This window comes from Ammospiza caudacuta, chromosome 1 (genome assembly GCF_027887145.1).
Source record: "Ammospiza caudacuta isolate bAmmCau1 chromosome 1, bAmmCau1.pri, whole genome shotgun sequence".
Taxonomy (NCBI): Eukaryota; Metazoa; Chordata; class Aves; order Passeriformes; family Passerellidae; genus Ammospiza; species Ammospiza caudacuta.
In genome coordinates this window covers 21343343-21355717 of record NC_080593.1, presented here as the reverse complement: position 1 = coordinate 21355717, position 12375 = coordinate 21343343, and the positions used below count along the sequence as shown (strand labels likewise).

General features: G+C 40.5%; 1 protein-coding gene across 1 annotated transcript in view; it reads right to left on the bottom strand.

Annotated features, from left to right (window-relative positions):
- The window catches only part of CUBN (cubilin), a 143091-nt gene that overhangs the window by 57637 nt on the left and 73079 nt on the right, over nucleotides 1-12375 (bottom strand). Inside the window, 5 exon segments of the mRNA XM_058808268.1 lie at nucleotides 746-878; nucleotides 1162-1290; nucleotides 2873-2986; nucleotides 5224-5340; nucleotides 7018-7174. Coding sequence (XP_058664251.1) covers nucleotides 746-878; nucleotides 1162-1290; nucleotides 2873-2986; nucleotides 5224-5340; nucleotides 7018-7174 — 650 coding nt within the window.

Sequence of the window (12375 nt, the reverse complement as noted above, 5' to 3'; positions counted from 1 at the left end):
CCATATGCAGTGCTCCAGGTGGGACCTCATGAGAGCAGAAGACAGGGGCAGAATTCTCCCCTGCCCTGCTGGCCACACTCCTTTGGATGCAGCCCAGGATTCCTTTGGCTTCCTGGGCTGTGAGCGCATACTGCTGGCTCGTGTTGAGTTTTTCATCAACCATCACCCCCAAGTCCTTCCCTACAGGGCTGTTCTCAACCCCTTCTCTGCCCAACCTGTGGGCATATCTGGGACTGCCCTGACCCAGGTTTAGGATCTGGCACTTGCCAGTGTTGAATTTCATGAGGTTTACCTCAGCCCACTTCATAAATGTGTCAAGATCCCTCCAGAGGCATAACCCTATAATGTGTGGGATATCTAGGCCCTTTATATTAATCAGATATATAACAAACACTAAAATGAATCTTTACATTGCAGGAATTTCCTTTGTAACGAAAAGGCAGAGTGATGCTAAATTTCCTCTTCTTGTTTATAGGTGAGTAAGAATTGGCTTCACCATCTCATGCTGCTCAGATAATAAACCACCTATTTATATAATGCTGAATATGCCTTAACAGAAGCAATGACTAAGACAGGGAAACACTGATTGCAAGCTGCCACTAACCCCTGCTGTGTTCTCTTTCCAAGTTACTCTAAAAATATGTTTCAGCTTTATCACTGGGTAATTACATTTCCTAACAAACACAGAGCATCCTTCCTTCAGGTCTGTTAAAGGCTGAATAATGACCCCTGGCAATTGATTTACATGAAGGACAGCTGGAGCCGGTTGCCAGGGGAGCTGTGGATTGTCCAGATACACTCGCTGTTGGGCGGATACAGCTCGGGGTAGCCAGGGCTGTTGAAAGCTCCTCTGTCCATGTGGAAAGTACCCCCGCAGGCTGCAACAAGAAAGAGACAGCAGAGGCTTGGAAAGGATGGCATAAACAAAAAAACAGCAAAAAAAATTGACAGAGACAGAGCACTTGCTAATCAAGAAAGCAATTCTCCTGGTCTCTTTGTTCTTTAGCTTGTTGATGTACTTGCTGAGACCTCAGCCAAAAAGAGAAGGGGCAACAGGGGAGGTTCAAAAATTGAATGGCAGAGAGAAAAAGAGGTAAAGGATCTGTTCTTTTTCTTAAAAGTCAGTGGCATAAGGAAGTAGCACCTGTTGTATGGACTTACATGATGACGATGCAGCATAGGTGGCATGGAAGCCCCTGGCAGCAACATCATTGTTGGAGATGAAATTCACCACCAAGGCATTACCAAAAGAAGTGATAGGATGTGGCATAGCAGTGCCACAGTAACGGCCTGAAAGAGAGCAGAACACAGAGGGGAAAAAAAAATGAGTGTTCAGCATGTAATTACTGCTGCTAATTTAACATTGGAGTTAATGTCTGACAACAAGCAGGAGTAATGCTTGTTGTTAACAATTTTAGTTGTCAATTCAATCTACATTAAAAAGTAGTCATTTTTACACAAAACTCAACCCTTGTGGCAATTTTTTTTTTAACAGAAAAAGGATGTCCAGCATTCTAGACACCCTGGTCCCTGGCTATTCTGTCATTGAGTTCCCTTAATGAAAATGAAAAATATGAGGGATGACTGCCTAATTGGAAATAAACCCCAAGAAAACCTATCAGATATATCTGACAGTGGTTTCCATTTCACTCAATTGGTTCTGATGAAAAAAAAAAGAAAAACCCTGAAAAATAACAGACCATTTCTCCTGTAATGGATTGTAACATGGGGATTAGGAATATGAGTCATGATCTGTCAAAAAGGCATCTGCCAGTAAAAAGAAAGATAGCAGTTAGTATCATGGAATCATGGACTACTTTGGGTTGGAAGGAACCTTTAAAGGTCATCTAGTCCAACCACCCTGCAATGAACAGGGACATCTTCAACTAGATATTGTAGCTCAGAACCTCATCCAGCCTGACCTTGGATGTTGCCAGGGCATCTACCAATTCTCTAGACAACTTGTTGCAGTATTTCACCACCCTCATTGAAAAAAATGTTCTTTATATCTAGTTGAAATCTACTTTCTTTTAGCTTAATACCATGACAATCTCATATGCCTTTCTAAAAGGTTTTCCCCCATCTTTCTTACATGTCCCCTGTAAGAACTAAAAAGTCCTTTTGGCAAGTGAAAGCCAAGGATAGGAGACAAAAAATGAATTCTGCTCCTAGTAACAAACAATTTAAACTGACTGCAGCCCCCCTCCCAACAAAGGAGCATGTACAAAAACAGATTAAGGGAGAACATAGTAAGGCAGGGATATTCTGAATCTTCCAGAAAGTAATTAGGGGCAGTCCTAGGGATATGAGGAGAGTTGGGACCACCCTGTGACCAGGGCTGAGAATTTTGCTGCTTCAGGCTGCTCCTGGCACTTGAAGGGGATGGTACTGTCCAAAGAAATCAGAAGAAAACTATCAAAAACTCAGGAAAGAGCAGAAGAATTAGGCTTTCCATGGCTTGACAAAAAACCATTTTCTGCTCCCAGAAGTCTTCAGCTTCCTTACCTGTGTTCGGCATGGACTATGCTTATTTGCTGTGCTTGTGACTTATGTGTTTGTGCAGTTAAATGGAAATTCAGTTTAAACTGAATTGCTTGGTTCCCAATATTGTTCCACTGAAGAGGAAGGAAAAGGCAGCTGGAGTCAACACCAAACTGCAGGTTAGCAGGAGCAGAGTCAGAGCCTGGGAGAACTCTGCCATTCACACTGAAGACTTATTCTTCATTCTCAATTTCCTCTGGCCAGAGAGGCCAAGGAGATTCTGTTATCAAAGAAAATCCATGGAGCAGGAGACCATGAACAGAAAACCTTCTCCTGCTTACTTTGGGCGTAGTTCTATATATATCAAATACACAAGGGAAAGGTACAATACCTTGAAGAGGAGCTTCATAGTTATTCCCATCCAAAATCTCCACAAAATCCGTTGTACAGTTTTGTCCATTCTTTTCAATATCAAAGTCAGTGAATGAAAGTGTGACATGGTTGACTGGCAAGAGCAAAGAGTCAAAATTTAGGAAGAAGTTAGCAATTTCACAGAGAAATATTTACATGTAAACAAATGTTCTTTTTTTCCTCTTAAGTTCACTCAGTCCCCATAAAGCATATCTGAACTAGTTTTTTTTTTTTTTTCTCGTTATATATTGAATGAATTTAATTTAAGTGCATTAACCTTTAGTGCAAAGGTCCTGGTAAATCCCTTCAGTACATTTCAGTACTTTCTAGTTCAATCAACATCAGAAGGAGAGAATTTAGCATATACACATGGATCTAAGTGTCCTCGTTTCTGGGCAACTTCATTATATACTGAAAAAAATAGCAAATAAAACATGGAAAATCTACAGACTTTCAGAAACACAACTTATTTCTACACACCCATGACCTGCTGTCCCTTTGCAATCTATATCATAGATCTGGACAAATGTGCCCTGCTCCAGGCTTAGAAAGAGCAGCTTCTTTCATCATATTCCAACATTCCACATTCATCAATTGAACTGGTCAAAGGATCATTAACTACCCTCAGTTGTACTTGTACAGAATTGGATTTTCCATGCTCTTGGACTGCAGGCTATATAACAAAAAAGAGAATTTCTGATTCAGAGTATTTTTGACTCTCCTACTACTCCTGCTTGTCTGATACAAATAAAGGTGAAGCTGGCAGAAGAGAGGCTGTCCTTGACACCAGTCTGGACAGTAATTATAACTGGCCTTAGGGTTCCATGCACTTTGAGTGGGTCAGAAAGAGTCTCATGATTTAGATGATAACTAAGTTTTCTCCCACACTGACCAAACTGAATTTGACACAAATATTTTGCTTCTCCCTGGGCCCCACTTAATTGGCCTGAAGCAGCTGAGATGACAGCCACAGAGGCCAGGCTGCATCCAGCAGGGTGCCCTGGCTGGCATTCAGCTGCATCCTTTGTGTCCCTCCTGCTCAGTCAATCACAGCTGTCAATGCAGGTCCTCAGGATACACAGCAAAAAGGCAAAACACAGTGGGTGGCCAGAGCAGGAGACTTGTTGGCCTTCCCAGTAAAAGCAGAGCAGGATCTCTGCTGTGGCCTGCCGCTGGATGAATCTATCAGACATGGGTATGCACTGGGTATGCATGCTGTTCATTTATGAAATGCCATAAATAATAGCATTACATACAGCGTAATGAAACCACGTGCAGCTGTAACAGGATGCATGGGGTGGTCCTGCTGGTAAGTGGAGGAAGTCACTGCTTCTCACACAGCATTTTTATGGTCTCTCATACTCATGTAATTCAGGAGTCATGTATGAATTTTCAATACAAATCCAGGGAAAGTTTGTCTTTAAAAATAAACGTTACATAGGTGATGAACTGCTCAGATGATGCCTTTTTCATGGACATCCTATTTGTAACTATACTTAAAAAAGGATTGCTTATCTCCTGATTTATGTTTTGGTATTTTCTTGGCAAATTGATATTTGTTTTATAAACTAGCAAAATAAACTTATAAATATGATTGAAACATTCTAGGATTTTAACAACATCTAAATATAATGTGTGCAACTGGAGTAGAATAGCTGCTATTTTAAATTAGGATACCAGGACATTATTATGGGATTTAACACATATAAATTATTTTTAGGGATTTTATACATTGTAAAGGTAACACAGAGTATTAAACGTAGTAGCAGTATCTGATGGAAAATATTCAGTGGTTTATGATCAGTCATAAATCTGTGTAAAATTATGAATAGCTGACAGTGTATCTATGCACATAACAGCTTATTTATTTTTGTTTGTATTTGAAATTGAAATTTCTGTGTACCTTTTCTCATTATTCAATCTAATTTTTTTAATGTCAATAGCATAGTTTTCATGTAATACAACTCCAGCTTGAAAACTCCAGACCAAAATATGTTCAGCTAAATACAACTGCTTTAATTATATGTAAACCCTTAGATTTTCTCACAAATGAATCCAACTTCACATAGTATTCAACACCTCATTTATAATTTTAACACTTGGGTCACAGTAAATTGGCTAGGATGACAAAGTTGTGAATTGTTTTCCTCACTAACCACTTAATCTTTTACAGTGAAATCTGACTTGTGACAGATTGGGAGATCCACACTCACAGCTACCAGGAAGCAGAACTTCCTAAAGAAATAAAGGAGGAATTTTGCATTGTTATTACAGAAAAGAAGATGAGGATGTTAGTCATCTCAACTGACTACAAAAGATGTTTTTACTTACATGGTTCCTGAGCCTGAATAATCCAGCTGCAGTTCTGATTGTTTGGGTATTTGGCAGGATACAGAGGAGAGGAAATTGCTGCCCCAACTGAATCTGACTCTATGAAACTTCCACATGCTTTAGAATGAAACACAAAAGCATAGATACATATATAAATATTTATATACACAAATCACCTTGCCTAGATTCTGTAGTGAAAATGAACACATAAAGTGTAACAAGGTACATTAGCATGAAATAGGATAAAATTCCCAATAGCATTTAATCAGAAGAATAGACTTAAGGATTAGCTCCCAGCACTGGCTGCACTTTCATGACCACATGCCATGCTGCACCTGGCTAGTCATCTGCAAGAAGCCAGACTGACTTTAGACCTGATAGATTTCATGTCTTCATAGCCCAGCAGAGATACCTTGGGGCAAAAATAACTTTGTTTAAGGGTAGTGCAGAACACCCATTTCTCTGGTCACTTGTTTATGTTGGCAGCTAGGAAGAAAAAAATCATAAATAACTGTCCACAACTTTCCAGCACCCAAGGGTGGCCCCACATTGCATTGGCAGGATCCTCTTGGAGCTGTGTCAGCAAAACTGAAATTGTGTGAGGTGTTGCACACACTCTAGAGCTTGACTGACTGCAGAACTTTGGCTGACAGGGCTGAGTGCTGCCTTGCCTCATCTCTAAGCGCACTGGCAGCCCATAAACAGCCCAGGTCAGAGTTTAACACACACCTGCTTTAAACTGCAGGGTGAGGAGCTGAGTACCAACGAGTGAGGCTCATTTATTGTGCTGTGCTGCCTAAAACACCAACCAAAAGATGGGATTAGTTAACTGAGTTTTCTCAGGAAGAGGGAAGCTGGGTTGCTAACATCCTAGGCAGGGAGCACTCACTCACCAGACATGGTTTGTGCAGTACTAAACCCAGTAAATGTTCTGAGAAATCTGAGCAGTTCAGGCTCTCACCACTGTTAGCCAGATTACCTAATTAGGTATGTAACTAGTACCTCAGCAACTGGGGTTTCTGAGGTTTTTGTTCATACAGGATCCTCCTTTTCTTTATAATTTTTCACAATATTTTTGAGAAAGAAACATTTCTGCAAAAAGGAATAATTAAAAGTGACAAGAAGCCTGAGAGGAAAATTAGAGAGACTGATTTTGTCCGCAAATATTAAATGTCTGTAACTTGGGGAAAAGTTGTTTCACAAATTACTGAGAAAAAGTAAAAGCAAATCACGGTATCAAATGGTATGTAACTTCATGAAAAAAATTCTGCCCAGTTGGTGTCATTTTTCATTAAAAAGGAAACCATGTAAAATACCAATTAGTCTGCCACAAATTGGATAGTTGATGTTTGGCAGAGTGTGCAGGCCTGAATCCATGGACTTCATCAACAGCACCACAGAATTCTTTTCTAGCTTTTCAGATTCATGCGCATGGATGGCCATATAAAATGTTATTTTGTCACCAGGTCTGTGGAAACTGCCAGTTGCACATTTTTCTCAGGACAGTTATGGACAGCTAACCCTCTAGGGAGGAAGAATAAGAGCAGCTGATGTGTGCTACATGCCTTGCTATAAAAAGTATGATTTCTTTTTTCCCAATTGAAGAATCTAAGTTGATCCTCGACTTTAAAGTCTTTTATCTATAATTTGGAAAAATTTGTTCTTGGTAAAGACACACACTGGTGTGCTGCGTGGGTAGAAATGACACTTTTCATTATCAGCTGTGCTAAAAGACTGTGTCAGATACAAAGTGGTGATGAGATAAATGTGCATTAATGCAAATGATGCAATTACCCTCTGTGAAGCGAGCACTGAAGCCCCTGTGCTGGATGGTTGTGTCAGAGTGCATTCTGATGTACATCAGGTTCCTGGAGGATGTGATGGGAGGAGGATGCTCTGCTCCACACAGCCTTTCAAGAAGTGGTGCTTCATTGTTAGGACCATCAAATACCTGTCATGAAAATATCAAATAAAGTATTTGGTTTCAATGGGAGTATTGAGAAGATTTTAATTTCATTCCCTTTCTTATGTCCATTAATTTTGATCGCTATGGGCAGTGCAAACAAACTGTACATTGCCCATCTTAAGTGGCAATTTCCAAAAAATGCATATATTTCAGGTTGAAGCTATGGGATCCTTGTAACCAAATGTAAAAAAATGCCCCAAGTAAACATCTTCTATCATGTGCATTGGGTATTGAAGCAACACTCATTTAACAGTCGACATATCCCCATATATTTGCTGTTTCCTGTTAATGGCCAACACATGCTCCTGTGCAGCTTTCATTCAGTTAAACCCTACATCTTGTCTCAGTAAAGATTTCTAAACTGGCCCCAATATGCAACTGGTGCACCAGTGAGAGCTATGACTCTGGATAAAAGGTCACCAGGATTAAGGTTTTTAGATCCAGCATCAAGGATCAGAGTCCTACATCTATGTTTTATAAAAGCTTAGGAGTGCCAAATTAAACATATACACATGAAGATGAAGTGCTATTTAAGCAGAGGGTAAAGAAAAGCAAAAAAAAAAAAAAAAAAAAAAAGGAGGAAGAAAGTAGAGAGGTTTGCAAAACTTCACTTTTCATCACTTTTCATTTAACCACAAAACGCTTCCTTCTCTTTTTACCCCCCCCCCTACAGCTGATAATTTTGTTTCCTTCCTGTTTCACAATCAGGAAGAGAAGGACAGAGAAGTTAAAACCAATGAGTTTATAATTTAAACAACATCAAAATTTTGACAAGAGAAAGTACAGAGAGAGAAGAATGGCCACAGTCTCAGTCCCCCATTAATCATTCCTAGCACTCCAGCAGAAGTGATTTGTTGCTGCTGTGTTTGGAGCCAGGGGACAGTCCCAGAAGTGCCTCCCTCCAGCAGTAAGGAGCCCTGGAGCTCCCAGCACAGCTGCATGATCACAGAGGAGGAGCCTTGGTGCTGCAACAGCCGTTGAATTCAGTAATTCAGTTCCTGTTTCAGCATTAAGGTCCTGCCCTGCCATATGCACATCATTTAATATAATAGAGAAAAATATGGATTAAAATATGCATAGGAGCGCCCAAAAATGGAGTCAGGAGGCTAAAAGCTATATAAAAGCTATACAAATGCCACCAGATTAGAAAATACGTACTTTTTGTTGAGAATATCTTTCTTTACTTCAAAATGTCTCACATCCTAGCAAGTCTGTGCAAGGCAGCGCCAATGAGTTAGAAATTTTTAACTAACACAATGCAATGTTTCTGCCTCCAGTATTCAAAGGCTTTTGAACACAGTAGTGAAAAAACCCAAAAAACCCAGCAGCTGAGAGAGAGATGACCTGTCTCAAATAAACTTCAGAGCTAAGAAACAAGGGACAAAACTCCTGCTTAATCCCCTGACATACCCTACATAGTCAATGCTGCACTCATGAATTAAACATTGGCCTGTGGTTCTGTGAACACTGGCGAGCTGTGTGGGATCTGGGGATGGAGCATTAAGTCTGCAACGCCTGTTAAAATGAGTACCTGGTAAAGACACCCAAAAACATCCATCCATTCAACCTTTTCTTCTCTCTTGGCAGCCTGCCACAATCACCCTCTAATACACAGTGTGCAGTGTTTATTCTTCCTCTGCACATATATTCTGTATATAAATCAGATGGCCTGGAGTTAAAAACCACAAACCATGGAATGTGGGGGGAAAAAATAACCCTCAGGAATTAAGGCAGTGTCTTTCCCTCGACAGTAGTGAGAGGATTTATCTGAGAAGAAGCATTGCATTGACAGGGCACAGAGAGAGGGCCTGACTGCTCCTGGTAAAATGCTGGCTTTGATCTGTGTGCCTCTGCCCAGCTGAGGATACAACCAGGAGGATTTCAGGGTTGCAGTTAGATCAGCAACCACAATATTCACACACTAGCTCAGGAAAGAGTTGAGTCTCTGCAGTTTCTTAAAGTTATTTTAAAAACATTTGAGAAATGCATTTTTGTGGCTGCAGGGCTAAGGAAAACCAAGGCATCTGCTCACTTAAAAGCCAAGTTTTCAGTTGCATTGTGCATAGCAGCAATTCCCTTTCCACAGCAAACATAACTGCATCACTCATTGCCTTCTTCTTCAAATGTGTCCTGAACTTTGCACAAACACATGACAAAAAGATATCTATTTTTGTCTTCTGAGCCAAAAAAACTCCATATATTTCTAACTGTTCTCCCTTGAAAGATCCTCTTTGCCAGCACCTGGAATAAATGAAGTTGTACCTCCTCTCTATCTCCCAGAAGTTTACATTTCTATATTCCTGTGTTTTACTTGCTATACTGCAGCAGGAAAGAAAAAAAAACATTTACTTAATCAAACTCACTGGATAGAATAAGCTAATTCTCACTCCCTTTTTCAGGACCTTGTGCTACAAGTACTGCCTTCTGAGCCATGTTCTTCTCCTGTCTCCAAATACTTGAAACTCTTGCTGACCTGAGCTCCTGGCATAGCATCAGATACATTATTGGTTAAACACAATCCAAAAATGCAGCAATTGGTACATTCACAATTTCTTTCCATCCATTTTCCTTCAAAAAACCAAATTTTTTGTGAGTCACACTCTCCTGACAGAAGAACACAGGGGTGGGTACACAGGGAGGAATTGAAAATTTACTCAAGTATGGTGACAATGACAACAAAAAACTCTTCTCAAAGATCTTATGTTTTCTACATAATATAACTGAGTTATACTTGAGATTAGAGAAAGGCTATACACCCTCATTTAACAGATGAAGAGACGATCATCTATTCTGAGAAAAAATAAGAAAGAAAACTGAGGTGCAGAAGCAGAGGACTCAGCTAAATTTAGAAAGCTAAACGGATGAAATATGTGCTCTCTGCATTCTCTCCATTGGCTCTAGGGGGAGCTCAGGGCAGTTATCCCATGATTTACCATCACAGGCTCAGAATACATTTGGCTGAACCTAGATCTGTGCTCAGGTTCACATCTGAAATCACTCAGCTGAGCAGAAAAATGCACCAGGCTTTATGGAGTTGCAGCATGGCCAAGAAGCAGCAGACACAAGTATTTTCTCTCCTCCCACTTTGCTCACATAACACACGTGCAATGGAAAACCTTAGAGGAAAAAATACGTTTTCACGTGTTCCCCATAGAAAGGAATTTATGGAAGAAGAATTTGGAAAAAAAAGAAACTTGAGTCATAATGCAGGGGAAAATGAGTGGATTTAGAGGGGGGAGGGTGAAAGAAAAGACCATTGGTGCACTCAAGGGTGGAGGGAAGCCCAAGAGAACTCACAGAGCAACTGAAATCCCTACAGATAAGTAAAAGTTCAAGAAACAGAAAAGGGTGGAACCTTTGTGCTACTCATACATGGTAGTTGTTCCTATATTAGGGAGAGAAAAACAACCCACCTGCTTCCTTAGCTGCCTGTATTTTCCATTTCCACAGCTTTTGGAATGCAATTCCTGAACCATTCAGAGTAAGACACCTACTTATATTTTCCAGGCACTCTTTGTCCCCTCACTCTGCTCTCCTACATGTGAGGCATATAGCAAGTCTCAAAACAAGTGAACACAAATCATATCTAGGTGTTGGTAACAAGTGATTCTCCTATTATTGGCATGCCAGGAGTGAAAGAAACCTCATTAACTCCTTTCTTGCCCTGCTGCTTCCCTGACATGAGCGCTGAAAAATTCTACCTCATACACCAAGGCCTCAGATCCCTTTATTATCTCTTGACTTCAAACCAGAATTCCCCCTCATCAATTTTCAAACCACACTCTACTTTGTGGGCAGTGATTGAAGTCTCCATCAAATTTGACTCTCCAGTTGTGTTTGGACAGTTGGGGATAATAGGCAACTCCCTTCTTCAGTGCCCCCAAAAACCCAAAAAGAAGAAGCAAACCACAGATACTCCTATAGCTTTGAGGACAAGGGGTGTCACTGCACATGGTCTGCAGACTGTTCACACAAAGAGCTCTGGCACAGACATCTCCTCTGGCCACTGAGGGAATGACTCTTTTCAATGATTCAAAACTCAGTGATTCAAAACAGTTCAATGATTCAAAACAGTTCAATGATTCAAAACAGTCCTGTAAAGGTATCCAGCCTGTAAAGGTAATGGGGGACTTGTTCTTGTAGCTGCAAGAAGCTCATGGAACTGAGCACTCCACAAAGTGTTAAGATATGTGCAAGCATCCATTGGCATCAGGTCTAGAAGAGAAACTGGTATATCAGGCCTTTTCAGAATTTAGCCCTTAATTTGTGAATGGTTTGTTTGCATTAATACAAATACAACCATCTTAGCTTGTGTTTCTGTCAGGCACTTTGACTTTCTGACTTTCTACTCCTGTGTCATGGCACAGAAGAACTGAAAGCTCCTTTTCAAAGGTTCCCTGATGTAGTTTATAATTTAAATAGAAAGACATAATCATATTTCCTTATGCTTCATAACCAGGAGGGAAAAAAAAAAGGAACAGTCGTTGTACAAAGAGGCTTTGTGGGCAAATGAAATCTTCAGTTCTGCTCAGCAAAATGGGGACACATTTCCTTTTTTTCTAGTTCAGTACAAAAAAGCTTTACGAGGCAATGTTGTTAAAACTGATGCTGTTTTCAAAAGAGTCTCAGCTCCTGCCAAATTGAGTTCTTTGTGAATGACAGTTTATCAAGGAGAGGAAAGCTGGATTTTGGGCTACAGTCACTGTGCTTTATCTGACTAGCACTGATCACACATGCCTTTGTACTGAGTGAAGTGCAATCTGACATCGAGGGCCAGGATTTCATGTCCCTGCTCCCAAGAGGAGACTTGGAGAGTTTTTCATTGCTGTGCACTGATTGAGCAGCAATTTGAGTTTCTGTGACAACAAAAGTTCCCAAACCAGCAGCAATGTGAGGTTTTAAAGAGAGCAGTGGGTCTAATGAAGCAATTAAACAGACAGCTGCAGATCACCTGAATAAACAGTGCATACATAAAGAAAATCAGGCAGCAGCAATTCCCGCGGGATGCAGACTCCCTCTCTCCTGAGTTTGTAGCAGAATGTGGGCAATCTGCTATCTATGTCAGCAGTTCATCCTATGGCTTGGAGCAAGCTGTGGCAAACTGCACTATAAATGGGAAAGGGTATCATCATAACAGTTATCTATGTATAAGGTATTTTGCAAGCATTTCACCAGACTAATCAAGG